At 37.6% G+C, this 24,946-nt stretch overlaps 1 protein-coding gene across 1 annotated transcript in view; it reads right to left on the minus strand.

Annotated features, from left to right (window-relative positions):
* LOC306886642 (MAM domain-containing glycosylphosphatidylinositol anchor protein 2-like) overlaps positions 1 to 24,946 on the minus strand; it is a gene marked incomplete at both ends in the record, with an annotated part of 162,396 nt that overhangs the window by 109,613 nt on the left and 27,837 nt on the right. The window contains one exon of the mRNA XM_079443931.1: positions 8,175 to 8,314. Within this exon, the coding sequence (XP_079300057.1) occupies positions 8,175 to 8,314 (140 nt within the window). The remainder of the gene's footprint in view (positions 1 to 8,174; positions 8,315 to 24,946) is intronic.

Consider the following 24,946-nt stretch of genomic DNA (forward strand, 5'->3'; position numbering starts at 1 on the left):
TGTGCTCAGAGGTGATGACTCTGCTGAAAAAAGGAGCTATAGAAAGGGTTCCTCCAGCTCAAGAGCGAATCAGGCTTCTACAGCCGTTACTTCCTCATCCCCAAAAAGGATGGCGGCCTGAATCACACCCTCATGAGGAGGTCATTCAGGATGATCAAGCTGAAGCAGATCCTCTCGCAGATTCGCACAGGGGACTGGTTATTTTCTCTGGACCTGAAAGACGCATACTTTCACATCCAGATATCCCCCCATTACAGACGATTCTTGAGATTCACCTTTGAGGGAGTGGCTTATCAGTACACGGTCCTTCCCTTTGGACTGTCTCTGGCCCCCCGCACTTTTACGAAGTGCATGGATGTGGCTCTTTCCCCTCTAAGACAGATGGGAATCCGCATCCTCAACTACCTCGACGACTGGCTCATTCTGGCCCAGTCAGAGGTGGAGCTACTATCGCAGAGAACCCTTCACCTGGGGCTCAGGGTCAATTTCACCAAGATCGTGCTGTCCCCCAGCCAGCGGGTATCGTTCCTGGGAACAGTTCTTGACTCAGCTCAGATGAGAGCAGTGGTTGGGCCAGAACGCGCTCTGGCCATACAGAAACTCGCGGCCTCCTTCAAGAGCGGCACCACTCGCCCCATCAAAGCGTTTCAGAAGATGCTGGGCCTCATGGCCACAGCATCGCCAGTACTACAGCTGGGCCCCTTCAATGCTGGTTGAAACCACGGGTTCCACCCCATGCATGGCATCACGGACACTTGCATATTAGGGTGAGCCAGGCCTGTATAACAGCCTTGGGCCCCTGGAAGAACCCTCGCTGGATAGAGAAGGGCATGGCAATGGGAATGGTTTGCAGCAGAAAGGTTGTCATGACAGATGCCTCCAACACAGGTTGGGGGGCGCTACGCAAAGGCAAACCGACTTTTGGCCATTGGTCGAAAGTGGAGAAAGGCTTCCACATCAACTGCTTGGAAATGCTAGCTGTATGTCGAGCCTGCCAGTTCTTCCTGCCAGACCTAATAGGAAGCCATATGCTAATCCGCTTGGACAACATATCTGTGGTGTCCTATATAAATCACCAAGGAGGTCTCTCCTCGAAGCGCCTCTTCATTCTGGTAGAGCGCCTTCTGGAGTGGGCTCAGCTCAACCTGCGCTCGCTGAGAGCAGCACATTTACCAGACAAATGGAACCAGGGAGCGGATATGTTATCTTGGAGCAAAGTCCCCTCAGAGGAGTGGATGCTCCAACCGCAGACGGTTCAGTTGATTTGCGAGATCTTTGGCAAGGCCGAAGTAGACCTCTTCACCTCCAAAGACAACTCTCACTGCCCAACATATTATTCGAAGGTCAGAAACGCGTTGGCCCACGACTGGCCCAACCTCCTCCTTTAAGCATTCCTCCCGAACGTCCTGATCCCACAGGTCATCAGGTGAATCAGGGTACAAATAGGGACACAAGGTTCTCTTCGTGGCCCCTCTTTGGGAAAACCAACCTTGGTTGTCAGAGCTGACTCAGCTGCTTATAGCAGCCCCCTGGCCCATTCCCCTGAGACGGGATCTCCTCTCTCAAGCGAACGGGACAATATGGCACCCTCGGCCTGAGCTGTGGGCTCTTCACCTTTGGCCGCTCGACGGGAGCCTATTGGCCTCCCAGAGCGAATGTTAAACACCATTTCAGAGGCCAGAGCCCCATATACAAGACACCTCTATGCCCTTAAATGGTCTTTTTTCTCCACTTGGAGCCTAGACCGCGGTGAAAACCCGTCTATCTCTGAGTTATAGGTGGTTCTGTCCTTCCTGCAGAAGCTGCTGGATAAGGGACGTTCCCCGTCCACACTCAAGGTGTTCGCAGCAGCTATAGCGGCCTCCCATGCCCCTATAGCAGGCCAATCGGTGGGTAGGAACAACTCAGTTGTCCGCTTTCTGAGGGGAGCCAAGAGGCTGAGTCCGCCTCGGCCCCTCACCGTCCCTACATGGGATTTGCCCACTGTGTTGGGCACATAGCTTCTAGCACTACCATCGGTTAAACGAGTAGGAGACCTACAGGCACTCTCCATTAGCCCTGCCTGCCTGGAATTCGGGCCCAATGACTCCAAGTTCGTCCTGAAACCAAGGCATGATTTCGTACCCAAGGTGCTTTCCACTGCATTCAGACCTCAGGTCATCACGCTCTCCATGCTTCCTCCTTCTGAAGAGGACCGGGAGTTATCCTTGCTCTGCCCTGTCAGAGCTTTGAGGATTTACTTTGAGCGTTCCGCCTCTTTCAGACGGACGGAACAGCTCTTTGTTAGCTTTGGTAACCGCACCAAAGGGCACCCGGTCACGAAGCAGAGACTCTCTAAGTGGATAGTGGATGCCGTTACGCTGGCGTACTCTTCCTTGTGCCTGCAATGCCCCATTGGAGTACGAGCCCATTCCAGCAGAGGCATCGCCTCATCGTGGGCGTGGTCTGGCGGTGTGTCTATTACAGATATCTGTGCAGCGGCCGGCTGGGCCTCGCCGTCCACATTTGCAAGGTTTTATAACCTGGACGTACTGGCCTTACTGGCCAGAGTCCTCTCTGCTTAAGTGGGCACACACACACACAACGCGCTCAAGCTCTCTGGTTGTTTGCTTGCATGCTGTCGGTCCTGAGAGTACTGAATATGTAAGAGTCATTTGGAACGATCACCCAGGCCGAACATCTATGAGTTTAGTCCATTTTAGCCTTAGAGTATACTATTATGCTTCCCTATGGGCATTGAATGCTTAAGGAGGTATATTATGCAGTCGTTCCTCTACCATAGCACGTTGTGATTGAATTGAGCTCCCATATGCGTCTTTATCCCTGAGATATGGAACAAGTACTGTGTACTTTGCCGTGCTAGGTAGCTGCACGACTCAGTCGTCGCTTCAGTCGAAGTAACCTGAGGATCATATGGCGAAACGGCCGCTTATATTGCCAGATGGCTCTGCCCATTCTGGCGGGCTTCGCCATATAGAACCAATAGTCGTGCAGTTTCACTGCGTGATTGAATAAGGCTTCAGTTCAGGAGAAAAAAGGCTTTTATTAAGACGCAGTACTCGTTCCATATCTCAGTTTATGCCCCTGGCTCTTAATGCATAATTTTTCCTTCTGGATCATCAATAACTGCTTGAACCTTTTGTAATAGTTGTATTTATATTATATACAGAGGTCGCGTTAACCGAAATTCCTCCGTCATTGACGGAATTTATTTTAGCAGTGACAGAAAAATTGGAAGGCTGTCCGTCACTTTGGCAAATTACACTGAGGGTGATCTATTGTAATTTATAACTGTAATTCCTAGGCCTGTCCAGTTGGTGGCGAGTGTGCTCCAGTGAGGCAGCAGAGGGCGCGATCACATCTCCAGAACAAAAATGAAAGTCTTTTGCTATGCCTTTGATTACGCACAGGCGAGTATTAGTAAAGTGATCCGCTTGATCTGAGGTGCCTACAGCGATCTATCACGCCACTTTAAAGAGCGCCAAAACGTTTATTGTTTGAATTTCCTAATAAAATGGACAGAATTTGAAATCTGAGACTGCATTTCATATCAAAAGTAACAACGCTTAGCTGATTGCCTACTGTGCATTCATCAAATGAAAACAGCATCGATTGGAAGTTAAGAAACTATATTGTTCATAAAAATAAGAATCTATTAAAACAGAGAAATCTTTGAATTTTTTTTTTTTTTACCCAGCACTAAGTGAAGTGAAGTGAAGTGACATTCAGCCAAGTATGGTGACCCATACTCGGAATTCGTGCTCTGCATTTAACCCATCCAACGTGCACACACACAGCAGTGAACACACACACACACCGTGAACACACACCCGGAGCAGTGGGCAGCCATTTTATGCTGCAGCGCCCGGGGAGCAGTTGGGGGTTCGGTGCCTTGCTCAAGGGCACCTCAGTCGTGGTATTGAGGGTGGAGAGAGCGCTGTACATTCACTCCCCCCACCGACAATCCCTGCCGGCCGGAGACTCGAACCCGCAACCTTTGGATTACAAGTCCGACTCTCTAACCATTAGGCCACGACTTCCCCACTAGCATATTTTGTTGTTTTTAGTGTCCTCCGCTGTCACTCCGGTGTTAAACATGAAAAGTAATGCAGTCTCGGTTCATCTGTTCTCTTCATAAATAAATAAATAAATGCATAAGCCTATATGCTCGTCCTTTAGGTTCATTATTAAAAATGAAATCGTGAACAAAAATAAAAGCAATTAAATGGGTTATTATATTTAAAAATATGAAAATTAAAATTATGGGTAATAATAGATTATGACGAAATTTTTTTCGACCCTGTCCGTCAAAATGACGGACAATATTAAAGTCTAATGCAACCTCTGATTTTATATATATATATATATATATATATATATATATATGGATGGTTTGGTTCATGGCGTATATCTCTGAAACAAAGACATCTCTTTTTGAAAATTTTAATGGGAAAAATACTTCTGGAACAAGGGCAGCTAAAAAGGAAAGCAGTCACTGTTGCACTCTTTGTCACAGCTGCTGGTAGTTGCCATAACTGCACCTATGATTTAGGGCCATTCAAAAGTAGCCATGAATTCTATGTTGTTTTATTTACAAGCAGCTTATATCACTACTGGTTCTCGGTTTTGTTTTGGCAGCATTAAATATTTTATACAACATTTACGGCTCAGATTATTGGCTCGACTGGCTAGAACTGAAAACCTGCAAGCAAATATGGCAGATTTCAAGTTGCATACTTCCAGTGAGTCCTACAGCATCGATCATCTGGCATTAAGATGAATGGGAATGTTAACGGATGAATTTCTACAGGTATTATACACCTTCTTGCTCCCATCCAGGTCCAGGGCACATGGGGCGGCAGCCTCCTCCACTGGCTCGGCCTTCCAGCCACTCCATTGCGCATGCAAACTGCCTGAGGAGAGATGCACTTAGCACTTAACGGCAACAGTGATGAGGTACCATTATATTCAGGTGTATCTCATCACACACTGCCCGCCCCGTTCATCTCTGATACCTGCTCCCGTCAGGAACCTGGCCGCAGGGAGGCGAATGAAATAGACAGCACCACTTTGATTTGAGGAGAAGAATGTCACAGGAGCATTAAAAAAATTGCGAGCTCCTCACAGAAACTGTGTGTAGAATGCAAAATGAAGGCTTACCTCAACTATGACACCACACCGCCAGGAGGATTTCTTAGCAAACACTTAGATTTTAGGACTCTTCCTAGCATTCTGAGGTCTGACAGTGCTCCTCGGGGAATCACTGAGTTCTTCTGCAGTCATGCAGATTCAGTGATTTCCCTCGTGGCCATCTCTTCTCCTGCACTAACTCAGTGGGACTGCTCTTCCTCTCCACTGAAAATGCAGCACTGAGACCAAGATGAGAGGCGTAGAGTGCTGCCTATCTAAAACCGCACACAGGCTACGGGACTGATAAGCCCTCTGCAAGATACGACGAGGAGTGGGGCGTTGAGAGAATTAAGACCACTTGAGTGAGGGTGAAATGGAGAGTACTACAGCGAGTCCAGAAGCGTAACAGATGAATGATACATACAGGAGTGCATGAAGCAGAAACACAGACTGTTGTTATCTTCCTCTGATAATCAAAATGCCATATTATTCAGGATTATATGGCGTCCTCTTGAGGTGAGAAGCATAACATTGATTTAGGACTCACAGTAGCACCATAATTCCTGCCTATTTTGTCACTTGGTCATTTTTAAGTAACATATATGGTAAAGGTGAGTAGAGGAGAATGGTATTACGACAGCTAAAAACATTTCAGAATGACTGCTGTCAATTAAAGTATCTATAACATAGGACAATAGTAAAATTACTTTAAAAAAAAGTCTGCCTTATGTTTGGAGTAAGCTGTGTCATGTCAAAGGGTAAGCTGAATCATTGGGGAACACTTGACTAAATTACATCTCAAATAAAAAATATGAATGTAAATGAGAAAAGCAATTTTCAAATGCACAATCCCATTTAAAAATGTTCAGCAAGGAAATGCTTAATATTCAGAATATTTGAATACAGTGAAACCATTTTTGTAGAGCATTTGCAATATTATTCCCTGCATATGGAGACAAATTTTCACTATTCATTTGGCACAGCTTACCCCGAAGCATCTGACATGCTTTATATGGGTGGTACCTCAGATACCATTTGGGAAATTCTTCATATATAATTGACTGTAAAAATGTAATTAATTTAAAGTAATTTACATGTTTTTATACATGGCAATTCACCAACATATGAATATATATATATATATATATATATATATATACACTCACCTAAAGGATTATTAGGAACACCTGTTCAATTTCTCATTAATGCAATTATCTAATCAACCAATCACATGGCAGTTGCTTCAATGCATTTAGGGGTGTGGTCCTGGTCAAGACAATCTCCTGAACTCCAAACTGAATGTCAGAATGGGAACGAAAGGTGATTTAAGCAATTTTGAGCGTGGCATGGTTGTTGGTGCCAGACGGGCCCGGTCTGAGTATTTCACAATCTGCTCAGTTACTGGAATTTTCACCCACGACCATTTCTAGGGTTTACAAAGAATGGTGTGAAAAGGGAAAAACATCCAGTATGCGGCAGTCCTGTGGGCGAAAATGCCTTGTTGATGCTAGAGGTCAGAGGAGAATGGGCCGACTGATTCAAGCTGATAGAAGAGCAACTTTGACTGAAATAACCACTCGTTACAACCGAGGTATGCAGCAAGGCATTTGTGAATCCACAACACGCACAACCTTGAGGCAGATGGGCTACAACAGCAGAAGACCCCACCGGGTACCACTCATCTCCACTACAAATAGGAAAAAGAGGCTACAATTTGCACGAGCTCACCAAAATTGGACGGTTGAAGACTGGAAAAATGTTGCCTGGTCTGATGAGTCTCGATTTCTGTTGAGACATTCAGATGGGAGAGTCAGAATTTGGCGTAAACAGAATGAGAACATGGATCCATCATGCCTTGTTACCACTGTGCAGGCTGCTGGTGGTGGTGTAATGGTGTGGGGGATGTTTTCTTGGCACACTTTAGGCCCCTTAGTGCCAATTGGGCATCGTTTAAATGCCACGGCCTACCTGAGCATTGTTTCTGACCATGTCCATCCCTTTATGACCACCATGTACCCATCCTCTGATGGCTACTTCCAGCAGGATAATGCACCATGTCACAAAGCTCGAATCATTTCAAATTGGTTTCTTGAACATGACAATGAGTTCACTGTACTAAAATGGCCCCCACAGTCACCAGATCTCAACCCAATAAAGCATCTTTGGGATGTGGTGGAACGGGAGCTTCGTGCCCTGGATGTGCATCCCACAAATCTCCATCAACTGCAAGATGCTATCCTATCAATATGGGCCAACATTTTTAAAGAATGCTTTCAGCACCTTGTTGAATCAATGCCACGTAGAATTAAGGCAGTTCTGAAGGCGAAAGGGGGTCAAACACAGTATTAGTATGGTGTTCCTAATAATCCTTTAGGTGAGTGTATATATATATAGTAATATATATTGTAATATGTATTATGTATTATCATATATTTCTTATATAGGTAGTATGTGTGTGCGTGTAAGCAAGTATATATATATATATATATATATATATATATATATATATATATATAAATAAAAGACAGTTATATTACAGTATTATGAGATCTGTGCATTATCACACAAATTACATAATCATAAAATCATATAATATATAATATACAGTCTCTATAATAAATATACTAAATATACTTGATATGATGCCTGGCACAGTTCTCCGAATATCAAATGCTACTTTATTGTATTTTTCAGCACCACAGGATGTCTCGTAACTCAAATTTATTTTCTTTTTCCAAACATTTTCATCTGTGTAGCACACTTTATGAATAGTTATTTTCCTTATTTGGATGTATGAGGTTCTCTTTTTTATTCCATTCTCCTTGACTCTGTTTTAAGTCAGAATAAGCTAGAATACTCGCAATTTGATTCCAAACGTGAAGATTCTTAATATCATTCAATTTCCAGACATTTTATCTCTCCAATCTTGTGCAAATATGCCAGCCAGCCGCAGCCATTAGAAGTCCTATGGTGACACCCAGCTATGAACAGCCTCGCGCTGATGATTGAAGCGGTCAGAAGTCAGTAAACACCCAGCGTCTCACCTGTGGCCGTGGATGCCCTGAGACCAGACAGGTCAGCTCCAAAGTCTCCCCCTCCCGGATGGTGTATACCCTCTCTGTGTAACGCTCCTCCTCAATGTTGCATGCGTGACCGGAGTGGATGATCCGAACGTTTGGAGGAGCTGCATTAGGGAAGAAATGAGAAAGTGATACAGTTCAGTTTGCTGGATCATTTGAGGTCGCATCATCAACCACACTGCAGAAAGCTGTCATGGAGGGAAATAAAATCCCTGCCGCATGAGACTGATGCTTTCAGCCAAATCAAATTCAAGGTGAGGCACTGCAATCATTCACCTTGCTCCAGCGGATGTAATTTGCACTACACCAGTTGCTCTGTATGTAGAAGAATCTTGGACTTGCATTTCCAAGCAATTTCGCTGACAAAAATACCCTCATCTAAGCATTACCTTATAGTACATCTCAAAGATGCGTAGGCGACTGATGAGGCAAAGTGCCTGTATTATTGATTTCCCCTCTAAGCAGGAGAACGGAGCTCCGGTGCACTGCAGTGTGCTTGCTTGATGATGTTTCCTCCACTGATCTCTACTTACAAAGCACTTCAAGGCTGCTTTTTTTTTTTTACACAAACTCACAAATTTTTATACATGCACTTTTGGTTTTTAATGTTTACGGTTGCTCCATTGTTGCAAATGATTTATGCACAAATTAATAATTGTAAGGTAGTTCCTATAACAATGCGTTACTAAATGAGTGAGCACCAGTGTTAGGGAGAAACAAAATTAAACAGAAATGCAAGTAACTTAATTACAATTTTCAGTAGCATGAGCGACTAAACAAAAGTGGGTGTGATGTTTGTTCAGTTTGTCATGTGAGTCAGTCTCAATCACAACAAGGAAAGGAACCATGTAAAATGACTCATGATAATAATACAAATTACATGAGTAGGGTATTGAAACTTAATTTATTAATTGTTTTATAGCTTGATATAGATTTGAAGACATGCAAATTTTAATAAGATTTGTTTTAGTCATGAACAATTCACTGATATTTAACAAATAAAAGTTGATATAATGACTCATAAAACACAAAAAGACACTCGCTTTTCATCATCTACTGTAATAATTCAGCTAACAGTAGTGTAGATTTTGTGGATACAAGCTCCTTTTTTAATAAATAGAATTGTGATCTGACAAAATGCTACATCGCTGTATTTTATTTTTTTTCCATAGTGCAGCTAATTTGGAAAATACTTATTTATTCTAAGGAATCTGTTTATTTGGACTGTTCATATAAATAGAAACAGATTCACTGACTCTTACAGTGTTTTAGTTCTTTACAGCTAATATTTAGCTCATCACTATGTTTTCGACTTTAAAAAACAGGGTAGTTTTTAGATGCATTTAATGCAAATGTACACAACGTTTCAAAAGTTTGGAGTCCTTAAGATTCGGCAAGTATGCATCCAAAGTTGAATTGATTGATAAAAAGTTGATAAATTGATCAAAAGTGACAGTAAAGAAACGTATAATATCCATTTAAAATAAATGCCATTCTTTTGTACTTTCTATTCATTAAAGAATCCTAAAATAATACAGCACAACTGTTTCCAACACTGATAATAATACATGTTTCTTTAGCACTAAAACAGCATATTAGAATGATTTCTGAAGGATCGTTGACACTGAAAACTGAAGTAATGAAAATTCAGCTCAAAATTCAACTTTGCCATCACATGAATAAATTACATTTAAAATACAATCAAAGATAAAACAGTTACACACATTAAATTGTAATAATATTTCTGTATCACTGTTTTAACTGTATTGTTGGTCAAAGAAGTGAAGTCTTATGATACAGTACTTCTTACAAAAACATTAATAAATCAGTTTATCTGGAAGCCAAATAATGTCATGTTGCCTGTTCCTTTACTCACACATTGCTTTTGTGCAAGCAAAACAGGGCTATCCTTAAATTCAAAATTATATCATTGTAAAATATACTTTAAAGAGATATTGCCTCAATGTAGTTATTTTCTGTTGTAGCCAACTATTTCAAAAGAGCCCCTTTGGCAGTAGTTTAACTACTATAAACAGTGAGAAACATATAGCATGGAATGAAACAGTTTCAAAGTAGTTCCCCAACACTGGTGAACACACAGAAGTAATAGGCTCTGGCACCACCTGGAATGAAGACATCTCAAAGATCTAATAGTGCACACCGGGCTACTGCAGAGGGTTTAGGCAATGACAGGAAACGCTGCCGAAATGCATTATGTTGCAAGGTCTCCTTCTGAATGCCGAAACAAAACACACACACACACACAAAAGTATTCTCTTCCTGTGTGCCAGCTGCCTGCTCTGCACCCTGGCCTAGTTTCACACCATCTATTTTTAGAAAATCAGTGTCTTTCTCACAACCCACCATATGACTGTGCTAATGTCCTTCCATATGACGTCAAGAATTCATGAAGCAGACATCACTGAGCAGGCCTCAAAGGGGCATGCGGAAGGTGGTCTCTGGATTATTATTGATTAAAGAGTGCTTTGAGTGCTTTCTGACGTCTACACAACGACATCTGGATGCTCCATGCAGACTGGAGACCACTCGTACATGCAGAGGAGGATTATCTTTCTATACGAGTTATGCGATAGCGTCATGAGGGAATTATATGAATGACATAAGCATTACAAACAGATATTCATCTCAGGCATCTCAACATGCCGGTGCATATCATTACTTGCTAATCTTTCACAAGTTTCAACATAAATGCACTCATATGTTCACACTAGAACGATGACCTAACATGGGTTAAGTACACTGCAACAGGTGCTTTTTCAATTTTGGAAAGGATTTTTAACATACAGTACACTGTTTTGTGTCATTTCGAGATAATTGAATAAAAATATCAGAATATTCTTTGGCTGTGGAATATTTCATACCAAAATGGCTGCTGCTCTTCCTGTTTTCAAGGTTAGTATGTCCTCAGATCATTAGCATTCAGGAGTCAACAAAATCACAACATTTTTATAAATAGAAGCAACATTAGATAAATATTTTCTTTTTCTGTCTATTTTGTGACAGAGTGGATATGTTATGCTTCATAAATGCTGTCAAGCATAAATAACAAGAAATTCTGAATGCTAAATGAGAAAAGAACTTGCCAACTTGGCTCCTCTGAAGACTCAAATAATGTCACTTCCTCTTCCTTATGTCTTTTAATGTGACAAAAACATGGCACTATTGAGGTACAGCAAATAAGTGGTGTGGAAAGCCACATGGATAAAATGATTTAATTCACCATTTAATTCAATAAACTGTATTTAATTAGTTGTTTAAGTCAGATTAAAGTTTGTTAAAAGTATAATTGATGATGGGAAAAACCAATATACAGAGCATTTTATAATTTAACTTTCTATTTATTTTTTTTAAGCGGACAATTAATTTACCTGAGGGTGAGTAAATGATAACTGAATTTTTGGGTGAACTATGCCTTTAAGTTTTAATGAAGGACTGTTTCACTAAAACAATCATAACTAATTACTTTAAAATTCATTTCTGAGTAAAAATTGACTTGGCAAATTATTAAATTCACCATATAAATTTGATAAACTGTATTTAATTAGCTGTTTAATTCAAATTAAAGTTTGTTATACAAGTATAAATGATCTAGTGGAAAAAACAATAAACAGTATTTTATCATTGAACTTGTTTTTTTGTTTTTTTTTACATACGTATACAAATATGTAATTAATTATTTGAAATATTTGAATTAATATTGTTATGTAAAAAAATAAAAACATTTAAGATAATGTCTTATTTTTCCTATTTTTATTTTATACATTTCGTTTAATTGATTTTAAATATTTGAATTAATATTTCTAATGTAAAAAATTATTTAAAAAAAAATATATATAACAAGTCTTAAGAATTTATAATATAACTTTCAAAAGATTGTTGTGTTTAGTGCACTTCATCAAATGACTCAAATGGTACTTACCTAATAGAATATTTTTAGCCCAACCCCCAAGACATCAGGTTTAGTCATTAATCAATTAGCGCTTGTTAATTCTGTCCATGGGTTTCCACAGCTGGAATTGAAAAGCCTCATTCTAGATCATGTTTCCATAGCTGCCAAATTCAGAGCAATAAATCAACACTCTAATCTCATGTCCTCACATTACATGTCAAGTATATCACCTTGTCTAGAGTATGTGAGTACATATTCTAAGAAATAAATAAGGCTGTGCTCTCGGTTTAATTTCCTGGAAGGCTATTAGTATCTCAGAACGCAGTCGACGGGCCTCGTGTTGGAGTTTCCTGCCCAGATCAATCAAACCAGCGGCTGTGTGATTGCCTCATCCACTCTGGAGGGTGATTCAAGTTTGGGTCTGTATCGCTGTCAACCCTGCGTGGGAAATTGAAGCACTTTTGAATGTCCTTCCAATCAAACAAGCTTTGATTTCAACGGTAATATCTGCCTGAATTCTTAAAAAAAAATGCTTGAATGCCTGCAGTTCCTTACAGGGGGAAAAAAGATTTCTTTTCACTGCCTGAGAAATGCTTCAGTTTCGCTGATTAAAGGTGGTCATTTCATGTTAATTTCTGCTTCGTCCTGAAAACAACAAGGATAAGTTACTTATTTAAAGACATTAAATGAGTAGCTATCAGTAAACTGAATCTGTAGTCTCTCTAACAAATAATAGTTAACATGGATAGAAATAGGCATTTTCAGTGGACTGAGCAATATACATTGAATATTAATGATATATTTTTGCAATTGTTTTTGCATTACTGTAATGTGTTTATCTTTGGCCATTAAAGAGGTGGTTCACCCAAAAAAGGAAATGTCGTCATTTACTTTGCCTCAAGGTGTTCCAAACATCAATTTCTTTCTTCTGTTCAACATAAAAGAAAATATTTTAAGATGTGGGTAACCAAACAGCTGATGGTCCCCACTGACTTCCATTGTATTTTTCCATATATGGGAACCAGCAACTGCTTGGTTACCCACATTCTTCAAAATATCTGCTTTTATGTTCAACAGAAGAAAGAAACAGTTCGGAACAACCTGAGTGTGAGACTGAGTAAATGACAGAATTTTCATTTTTGGGTGAACTATCCCTTTGTTTCATAAAGACTGTTTCATTCAAACATTTTTGAGCAAAAATGGACTAGACAAGCTTGATTCATGTCTAAGACTCAAAAACTGAAGTCTGTATCAATTAATCAATTACAAAACTCTGGTTCAATATAAACATAAAATAACAGCAAACATAAATATTGAGAGAAATGTCATTAAAAAGGCAGAAAAAATGTCAAGACTAGCCCTGCTGTGTATTATGAAGAAAATTGCTAGTTACATTTGCTTTCTGGTCACGTTACAAAATGAACATATTGTATGGTATTACAGAACACATTTAAATTTAGAGTCATAGTTATGGGAATAAACACTGTAATGAACACTGATGGAAAGCCATTCTCAATTGCTGCTACCAACAATAATGGAAACAGACATAAAAGCATAAAGCTGTCTGAGACTGCTTTGTTCCTGTGCTGCAGACACATTTGTTTATTATAGATTTCTGAAGTCTGGCATTGGATTCTGGATGAAAAAGAACTGAAAACACTATATGGGTACGATGAACAGAGGACATACTTTAATCTTTCAGGTAAAGCGACCATTCTGACAAATAGTTACATTTACATAAAAGTTTTAAAGAAAGTATTTTATGTATTTTGAGCATTGTGCATTTTAAAATAAATAATACAGTTGACAATTTCTTAGCTTACATTTAATAATGTCAGATAATCTCACATAAGTTTGTTAATAATTAAAAAAAATTCTCAGTCAATTTCTATTTTAAATAGCATTTTTTAAGACCAAATAATCAGAAAGCATTTTTAAAATATTATCACTTTTATATATATATATATATATATATATATATATATATATATATCAGTATCAGCGTAAGCTTTTACTAAACTATGTGTTGACCACTAGCGCTCATGACAAAAAAATTCTATTTAAATGTCAAATATGTCTATGGGGGTGCAGTGTGACCCCTCTGTCTGCAAACATTAATCCATTTTTACAGTACGGATCCCTTTTGCTCAATCACTCTAATCAGACACGGACAGAGGAGGATAATAACCTATTGGATGGAGTGAGCTTATCACTTTGATACACATGCTACGGCAACAGCTGCTGCCCGAGCCCCTCTGGTCTCCAGCCATGTGGATTAACCCCCAACCAACCTGGCAACCCACTTGTTCATACAATCTACAGCATTCTACAGCCCATGGGGAGGTGAGACACATGGAAGAGGACAAACCCAAAATGCATGTGTCTACCATTCTGTATATATTGATTATCGCAGTTAAATTCATTATTGAATTGATTTCGCCAGCCTTTTTTTTATTTTTATTCCACCTACTTGGTTCTATCTTTTTTATACAAGGATGGCAGGGTTAAAGACAATTAGTCAGCGTATGAAAAAATGGATTCACTGAATTATCACTATTTTTATGATTTTAAAATATTTTTTTATTCCAGATTTTGATAATAATTCACATTTAATTACTCTATTTTAGTTTATGCATAAACAAAACTCAACCGAACATTATTTGTATTGCATCTGCCATTCAATTATCACAATAAGCTTTATGATTTTTGTGGCCTCAGTTCAAGCGGCAACTTGGAGCGCAAGTGAACCGATCAACTCTTCTGCTTTACTACTATTTACAGCATGAAATAAACATGAAAGAATATCAGAAGGTACTGTATGGTTAAAGAAACAGTACAACTTATTGAAATGTATCATGTCTCAATCAGGGTTTCAACCGCAAAAAGACGTCAATAAAACAGCTTGTGTAAAAAATATGGAATGCAATGTTTCATTTATCCCAGTTAAGTCATTTAGTGTCCATAAACTCGAGCACTAGAGAGAAGCGTTTTGATAAATAATAATAATAATAATTCATTACATTTATATAGCGCTTTTCTGCTTTTTCTAAGCACTCAAAGCGCTCTACATTGTGAGGGGTGGTGTCTCCTCATCCACCACCAGTGTGCAGCATCCACCTGGATGATGCGACGGCAGCCATAGTGCGCCAGAACGCCCACCACACACCAGCTTACTGGTGGAGAGGAGACATATAAATACATGCACTTTAGTACATATTCATTATATGTACTTAACCTGCCGTCATTATTTAATTATATTTGAATAAATATGTGTTAATATGAAAACAAGCTTTTAGTACAGCCTTGGTTTAATTGTTTAGGTAATTGTATTGTAAGTTGGCTTTTGTGCAATTTAATATTTATATACAGTACAACTCAGCTTTTTATATGAGTGTTAATTAATTAACTGATTATTGAATAAACTTCATTTTCACTTTCAGTTTTGTTCTTAATGAAAACTTTTATTTCGGTTTCAGTGTAAAACTTATTTTTGGTATGTCACTATTAGCAGAAAGTTACTATTAGCAGAGCTAAACATGGCTGAATTGGTATGCAAACTCAATGTCATGCACTGGTATCATATTGGTAATATGGCTTATTTTTAGTTTTCTTATGGCACTATCTTCATGAGCAGCAACAGCTTAATGTAGCATTTAATTTTACTTCAAAAAGCATTTTTATTCATTCTATTGTATATTTTTACCACTTGTTTTACATGTAGTGAAATCCAGGGCTTTGAAAGGACCATTTTGTAGTAGAGTACTGTATGATGCTCCTGAAATAAAACTACAGTTAATTATTTTTTTTGCAAATATGACTCCTCTTATATATCATGTATAGTCTGTATGATTCAACAATACATCGTAATAATTGTAGAATCGCAATGAAACTCACAATACAGACTGGCACCCAAGTATCTTCATAATACTGTTTCGAGAAATACGAGTATCGTCCCAGCCCTAACAATTAGCACCCAGGTTTTGGGTGTGACATTTGACGGTGCACTTATTTTGATGACGAGGGGCTGCACTGGATGGCAGTCATCTGAACCTGCTGGGTTAAAGGGATGATGGAATTTCCTTCCCCCTACATTTGCAGAGGAGCTCGATTGAATAAGCACTGCAAAACGAGTCATTACTTTTCATTAGCCTGGCACTAATTCTGTAAGGCCCATATACGCATTCACATCCGAATTGACAGTGCTATTTCAAATATCCGATTATTTCTAATGGTTAATATTAATCATGCTGGGAACACGGCTAATTGTGAAGGGTCTGGCTCAGAGGCACCACCCAAGGCCATGAAGTTCAATTGACGATGAGAACACAAAGTGCCAGCTATCATTATAAAAGGCTGCTTTTTGTGTACTCATTCTTTCAAGAGGATGAACAAAGATAACTGATATAACTTCTAGCCAAGGATGAATCATGACAAAGCAAAATAGTTTCATGCTATCCGTGTTTCTTCAACTTTATCAAATGCAAATATACCGTTAAATTCACACCGACAGCAGAGCTGCAGTCTTATGTCCAGTTCAACTCACACTGAACTCCACACATGCTTGGTAATTCATGATGGCTAAACAAATTATAAGGCTGTCTTGACTGACTACCCACTGTCACAATAGACACTTTCAAGCGAGGGGATTAATGAATTTTATTAACAAAATGTTCAATAATCATTACAAGAAATGTTATTTTCAAATGTTTAAAAGATGTCTTAAACCATTTAATGGTAAGTTATTCAATGATTTAAATATTAGGTGCAACATCTTGAATAAATACCTAAGAAGGAAACTAAATAATGTAAATTACTTTATATACACTGTAATACAAAATTAACCAAAAAAATTGGATGCAGTGAGATGTTTTAAAATGTAATTTATTCCTGTGATAGCAAAGCTGAATTTTCAGCAACAATTACTTCGGTCTTCAGCGTCACATGATCCTTCAGAATTCACTGTAATATGCTAATTTGTTGATCGCATCAATGTTGAAAACAGTTCTGATATTTTTGTGGAAACCAAGATACATTAGAGCAGCATTAATCTGAAACAGAAATCTTTTGTAACACAGTAAAAGTCTCAACTGCCACTTTTGGTCAATTTAATTCAAGTCCTTGCTGAATAAAAGTAAAACTATTAAAGAAATACTGACCCCAAACTTTTGGTGCTGTATACCACAACATAATTAATTCAAATTATTCAGGTTTCTGTCATTTCAAATTTTTACTATTTTGTGTGGCATGAGACTAAACGTTTCTTGCACATGTTTTAGTGGGTCATTCACTTTGCCACATTCTCATCGCAGGGATATTTTCTTAAATCAGCAGCATTTTGATAATATAACATGCACATTCAAACAAAAATGACATCAATAATGCAAAATGCCTAGCTATGCCCTTTAAAAGAACAGCTTGGGCCTTTTTCTGCCCATTTATCACAAAGTCAGCTCTGAGTCAACTGCTATGATCATAATAGGTCTTTCTTTCTAACCTGCAAGCATCAGAGCTGATACAACTGTTTTTTTTTTCTTCTTTAATTTAATCACCTTTGACCTTTTGATTTCTAAGGCCTCATGCTTAATTTGATTAAAATGAACTCCATCACCCTTGGTCAAACGCTTTAAGTTCATTTCAACTTTAATTGAAAAGTTTTTTAGTGTGAGGACCATGTTTGCTGAGTCTGGGGACCAGCTCGGTTGACTTCGGTCTGCTTAGCAGCTTTCAGCTAAAAACTTTGGTTTGTTTGGCTTTTGAAATAATAATGAATTAGTTCTAGATTCATGCCAGCACAGTGGGTGACCTTTCAGGCTAAAATCAGTAATCTCTGTACACTTCTGCGTATTCTAACAAGAATTGCTTGCGCATTTTTGATTTTTTGCATCCTTTGATCTATTGGTCTGGAACAGGAAAGATGTGTTAATGATAAATGAGATTTTACATTATCTATTTAAAGCTGTCAAACTTGTCTTGTAGCCCCAGGCTACCTGTTCTGAAACAGTTCTCATCTTTCCGTTCTTTCTAAAGAACAGAACGCTTTTCCCCCATCTCTATTATACAAAGACAAAGATTTGGCTACATCTTTGTTTTTAAAAAGAAAATAATAACAAAATACTAAAACAACTACAAATATGTGTGTCTATATCTCTGCTCTTTCATCATTCTTTTTAAAGTTCTCCATTAATTCAAAGTGATTAAAGCCAGCCTCTAATGGATACATATTTGGTTCAAAGTCTGTCTTACAGCAGTGATTCTGAAGCAAATCTTGTTGTCGTGATTGTAATTGCATCACCAGGGTAGCAGGCAACTATAAAACCTTTTGGGATACACATTCCGCTTCAAATTTGTTTTCATCATCTTAAAGTGAACCAGCCTATTAAATACAGTGAATTAAAGGGCATACTAATTATACGAGCAGACAAAACACAAGGCCATGAGTTCAGGCAGTCTTATTCTTGTCCAAACTCATATTGTATTATTAGCCATACTATAATAATTTCTCTGTGTAATTAGGACAGGCAATATTTCTGGCCTGCTTTTAAGGTGAAACATGACCGTGTGCCCTACATTTCAAAGCACAAAGGAAAAGTGTGTATGTGTGTGTGTGATGGAAACAGACCATGACTCATCTCTAAATTAAATATAGTATTAAACTTGTGCCTTTTTCAATTTGATATGTACGATTTATTTACAAAATCATATAATTGTAAATAGAAACTTATTTAAAGTCTCGTAACATTCATAACATTATGGTTGAACCACTGAAGTTACACAGACTATTTCAATGATGTCCTTATAACCTTTCTGGGTCTTGAAAATGATAGTTGCACTACTGTCTATGCAGGGTCAGAAAGCTCTTGGATTTCATAAAAAGTGTTCTGAAGATGAACCTTCGTTTCACGGGTTTGGAAGGACATGAGGGTGAGTATTTAATGGCAGAATTTTAATTTTTGGGTGAACTACCCCTTTAACAAATAGTTTAGTGAAATATTGTTTACCTGTCGGTTTGTGCGCACAGCGATGTATGGCAGTCGATGTGAGATATATAAAGCACACAATTATCTCTGATCAACTCTGCATGTCTCTCTCAGGCAAAGCCTGTTTTGCAGAGCACACCGCATATCTGTGAGATCCATATTTCGATCACGTCTCAGGTTCTACGCCTCCAATCTCAACGTTCCACTTTACCAATATAGTACTTCTGGGCAATAGTAAGTACGCCTCCAAATGCTAAACAACCGGCACAATTTCCTCCTGCTGCACTGAGACAAATGCATTGATTTCTCATCACCGCTATCAAAGCTACCTCAAAACACAGGGAGTCTGGGCCTGTTTGAACAACACCTGATCATGAGGGGGACAGTAATGAAATTTGGAAAAGCTGCTTATGGCTCACAGAGAAGCTAATCCGTTGATGCAGCATGCTGTCCACATGAAAAGTGATGATTAGATTATGGTTTGCATTCAATGCTAGTGAGAGGGGGGGAAAACTGGGCTTGCAAAAATATGTCATCCAAGAAATAATGGCTTGATGTAATTATATCCCTTCATGTATGCACAAACCCCAACCTTCCACTTCTGGTGGGATGCCATATGCTCTTGCCACAGCAATTGCTGTTGTTGTCATTGCTGTATGTGGTATTAGCATTATTTGGCACAATACATAAATCAGTTATTCATCTGCTAATAAAAGGGAAACTAATACATAAAAAAATAAATATAAAAGTAATATAAAATAAATAATAATAACAACATTATACAATAAATATTTACAAATAAACTATAGTTCAATATAATATACAGGTACATCTTAAAAAATTAGAATATCATGAAAAAGGTCAATATTTTTTGTTCGTCTTCTGGATCATTGCAAAGTCAGCAGTCTTCCCCGTTATTGTGGTTTCAAAGAACAAGAGATACCCGGAATTTATACTGTAGGGATGGTCATTAATTGAAACTCAAATGTAAATATTCTAATATTTTGAGATACAGATTTTTGACATTCATGAGCTGTAAGCTCTAATCATCAAAATTAAAACAAAAAAAAAACTTTTGAAATGTTTTACTTTACATGTAATGAATCTAAAATATATAAAAGTTTCCCTTTTTGAAATAAGTTACCACAAAAAATGAACTTTGTCACAATATTCTAATTTGAGATGTACCTGTCTAATATTTAATATAATATGTAACCCTGGACCACAAAACCAGTCTCAAGTCGCTAGGGTATATTTGGAGCAATAGCTAAAAATACATTGTATGGGTCAAAATTATAGATTTTTATTTTATGCCAAAAATCATTAGGACATTAAGTAAAGACCATGTTCAATTAAGATATTTTGTAAATTTCCTACTGTAAATATATCAAAACTTCATTTTTGATTAGCAGATTGCCTTGCTAAGAACTTCATTTGAACAGGTTTAAAGGCGATTTTCTCAATATTAGATTTTCAAATAGTTGTATCTCTGCCAAATATTGTCCCATCCTAACAAACCATACATCAATGGAAATCTTATTTATTAATCTTTCAAATTATGTATAAATCTCAATTTCGAAAAATTGACCCTTATGACTGGTTTTGTAGTCCAGAGTCACATATAATAAATCTGAATTCAGTCTGCTGTTTTAATTATAATAATTTATTTTTTTATAAAAATCAAATCTCTCATTATATAATTTAATATACAATGTAGATTTTCAAAATAAATTATATAATTTATTTGTTAAAAAATTAATATCATATAATATAATGTAATATATCTGCTGGAGCTTTTATTGATTGAAGGTTCAAACATGTAAGAGCACACCCGCACACGCACACACACACACACACACGCGTGCGTCAGCTATCCTTGTAGGGACTCTCCATTTTTATACTGTACAAACTGTATTTTCTATCGCCCTACACCAACCCTACACCTAACCTACCCCTTACAGAAAACTTTCTGCATTTTTACTTTCTCTCTCTCAAAAAAAAGAACTCATTCTGTATGATTTATAAGCTTTTGTACCCATGGGGACCTCACCCCACCGTAACACGAGTCCCAATGAGTCTGTGTGTATTCGGGTTTAAGTCCCCACCAGGATATATACACCTGTCCACACACACAACAATAATAATAATAATAATAAGCTTAACATTTGCAGCATTACAGTTTTTTCCAATCATTTTTGCACTAATAACAGAACCTTCATGTCATTTTTCAAAACTCTAGACACAAAACTCAAAACATTATTTGTAACACAGGCTGTCCAATGTTCAAAACATTGCATATTGCATTCATATCTTTAAAGAAGCCTTGCATTTGCAGAAGCATTGGTTCATAAAACTCATTTATTATGAAATATCATAGGAACATTACTTTAGATCACCCACACACAAGATACCCATAGTTTCACTGTGTAGTTTTTAGTACAATCATAGTTGATCAAAACACATGATGCAGCTTTCATTATGGTTCTACACATTCATACAGCATTGTAATAGACTTGAGAGAAAAGTACAGACACTGGAATCATTAAACAAAATTGGAAAATTATTGATGAAATAATCAAATCACAATTTTTTTTTTATTTACTTTAAATTAGAAAAAACGGATATGAAAAAACTACAGCAGGCATACAGTAAAATGCCAACTGGAGTGTTCCTCACTGTACTTCTATGTTTTTATCAACCATGTCTTGTGGATTTGGCCACAGGTTCTCATCCACATTATAATGGATGTTTTCATTAGCTAAACATCTTGGAAAAAATCTGGCATGGCAAATACAGGCCTGACATTGGTCTCCTGTGATGCCATTGCACGCATCATCTATAGCCTTGAGAAGAGTGACTTGTTTGTGAGGGGGGCATATTTTGAATCTTCCACCTCCATGTGGAGAAAAATTCCTCAGTTGGGTTACAGTAAGGAAAGAGGTGTATGGGGGTAAATACAAGGTGATAAACTGTGGATGGGCCTAAAACCATGATTGCTCTCAGTGCCGTCGCTAGGAATTCTGGGCCCATTGCACTCATTTTGCTCTCAACCTCTCCTCCATGTCATGGCCAGGTTAAAGCCTTCCTCGTTCAAAAATATGAATGGTTTTCATCACCTTCCAGCTCTATTACCCTCTAAAAGAGATTTATTGTACGAAAAACAAATACTGATAACATTGATATATAATTGTTTGGGATTTTTTTTTACTCCCAACAACACGCATCTTGAAACTGATCATACCTGAACATATTCAGTCCTCAGTTGATTCACTTTCATAATCCAAACATTTAATATTGTTCATTATTTTCCATAAAAACTATGCTTCAAGAGTATTGCAACAGTTACTTAGAATTTTGAGCAGTTGTATCAATTGATAGTTCGATCATTGTAATGAAATGAATAGACACTCAATTCAGATGCAATGTGTTTGTTGCATTTTGAAATGGTAATATTTTGATGTTAAGTTGTGTCATTTTGAACTGATGATTTTAGTTCAATGAACAAAAGCTCTTTGGTTTATGTGTATTGTATCCAAGCATTTGGAAAAAGTGTGAAATGTTTTGAAAAATGCATTTTGATCATCGGTTGTGCTTAGAATTTTGAAAAATGACATGAAGGTTCTGTTTTTAGTGCAAAAATGATTGTAAAAAAGCTGTAATCACTGACTCCAGCAGATATTGTCATATAACCTATATATGTTGCATAAAATGTTTGTGATCTACAATTTGTTGACATATAACAAGCTGAAATCGATGCTGGAATAACAACGCAGCAGTTAACACACTTGAGCGGGTTTTGCTAAACTTTGCAGGGCACTTTGAAAGTCTACCTAAGGGGTAGAAATGGTTTATTGGTGGGAATATGATTCAGTAGAGAGAGATAATATGCATGTCCTTGATATCTGACTTTATTGCACTTTGCCTGATGTCAGTCCTGCCCTAAAACCTGGCACTGCATCCTCCAAGCAGTCTTAAATCTGACTTAAAAGCTCTGGCTGCACAGGCAGATGGTGTGGGTGGTCCACTGAGGGCTATAGACTAAGATAAGCCTAGGGTGATTTTATTTCCCTGGCCATTTTTTTTCTGTTTCTTGCTTTCCTCTCTCTCTTTCTCACCCACTCACGCATACATAAACATACACACAATTTCCCCTTTGCTCTGTTCGTATGTCTCACAACATTTACTCTTGAAATAGTAATGCATTACTTGACACATTTTTTTTTACCTAAGGTGTGAAATAGGTAAATTGCATGTTCACACTGTAAAATAAGGTAAAAGTTGGTAACCCAAAAAAGCTTTATGTGGAAACATCTAAATTAAACTATTCAATATTACTCAACTATTCAACTATTAAATATTCAAGTCAAACTATTATTTAATGTGATCATTAGATTATACTGAAGCATCTTTCAAGATTCAGATAAGGTAGAAATAAATCCTTAATATAACAATTATATAGTTTTTCAGTTCATTTGATCAAGACACAGCATATTCAGAGCTCTAAATTCTCTAAATTGTGGCACAATTTAAACATTTAAGTTCAAATGTTTAATGTTCTGGTTTCAGCTTTGTATAAAACCTAATATGTTTTGACATAAAATAATATAGCAAGACTGTGTTTTGCATGACCTTCATTAATCTTTTCTATTAAAAGCTAACAAGGTTTTAAATACTTCCACTAAAAACAAAAACACTATCCCTTACGAAATATTTCTGAATATTACTTAAAAAATAAAGCTTACAATTTGCTATGTTTTAATAATACAGTATTTAATGTAGTAAGGTTTAGGATATCATTTTTAACTATATAATTTGGTATGTATTATTTTTTAACAGTATAAAAGGTGAAAATGTCACCTCTACCAACCTGTCACAACAATGTTTCCATAAATCTTAATTAACATCTGTTTGAGCACAAGCTAAATGACATAGTGCCATAATTTGATTAATATCCTATAATATTCCTGTAGTTAAGACAAATTGTACTGCTGCAAGATGCTCATCAGTCATGTGCAGATCTTCGAAAAAGACACTGTCATCTACAAACACATGCGTTCTGATAAGACTTAAAAACGCAATTAAATCTAATCTAGAAACTGCAGTCCAGTTCAAACATAAATAGGTCAAAGTAGGCAATCATTTCATCAAATCGAGCATCTAAGATGTTGCTGCCTTCTTTTTTTAGTGAATACAAACTTAAAAAAAATGACTGTAATGTCTTTGACTGAAAGTGACAGTGGACAGCAGCGGTCCATCTTGCAGCCCCTGCCTTTAACTACGATCAGCTTCAGCAGTTCTGGCTTACAAGATCATCAGTCTCCTGAGATGTCTCATATTGCAGGAAGATGGCAGCGCATACAGATGCCATCTGCCCAGACATCCAGATGATGCACAGTAAGTAGTGATGATAAGGTCATTCTTGCAGAATTGGCTGTTTTATGACTTTCATTACTTTACACATTTTGCATGTAAATCTTAAGTTAGACACACAATGCTCCATCGGCCTCCACAGCCCTGTGTAATTACGACTGTATGTGTGTGTCTGTGCGAGTGTGTAACAGTCTTATGCCAGCAAATCACACACGGCATGGTGGTTATGTAACAAACCCAGACTATTTTAAGCACTTCAAATAATAGCGGAAAGGTAATACTGTAACCGTGGTCTTCATTTTTCCATGTGAATGAGCACATAGGGGATGCCTAAAGAGTGCTGTAATATTTAAAGCTGTTTTGATATGACATACACATATGGAAAGCCAAAACACATTTAATTTGAATAGAAATTTTGCGAAGAAAAAACAAACATTAGCTCTCTTTGCAAACCAAAAGAGATGATGTAAATAGTTACA

This window comes from Barbus barbus (genome assembly GCF_936440315.1).
Source record: "Barbus barbus genome assembly, chromosome: 20".
NCBI lineage: Eukaryota > Metazoa > Chordata > Actinopteri > Cypriniformes > Cyprinidae > Barbus > Barbus barbus.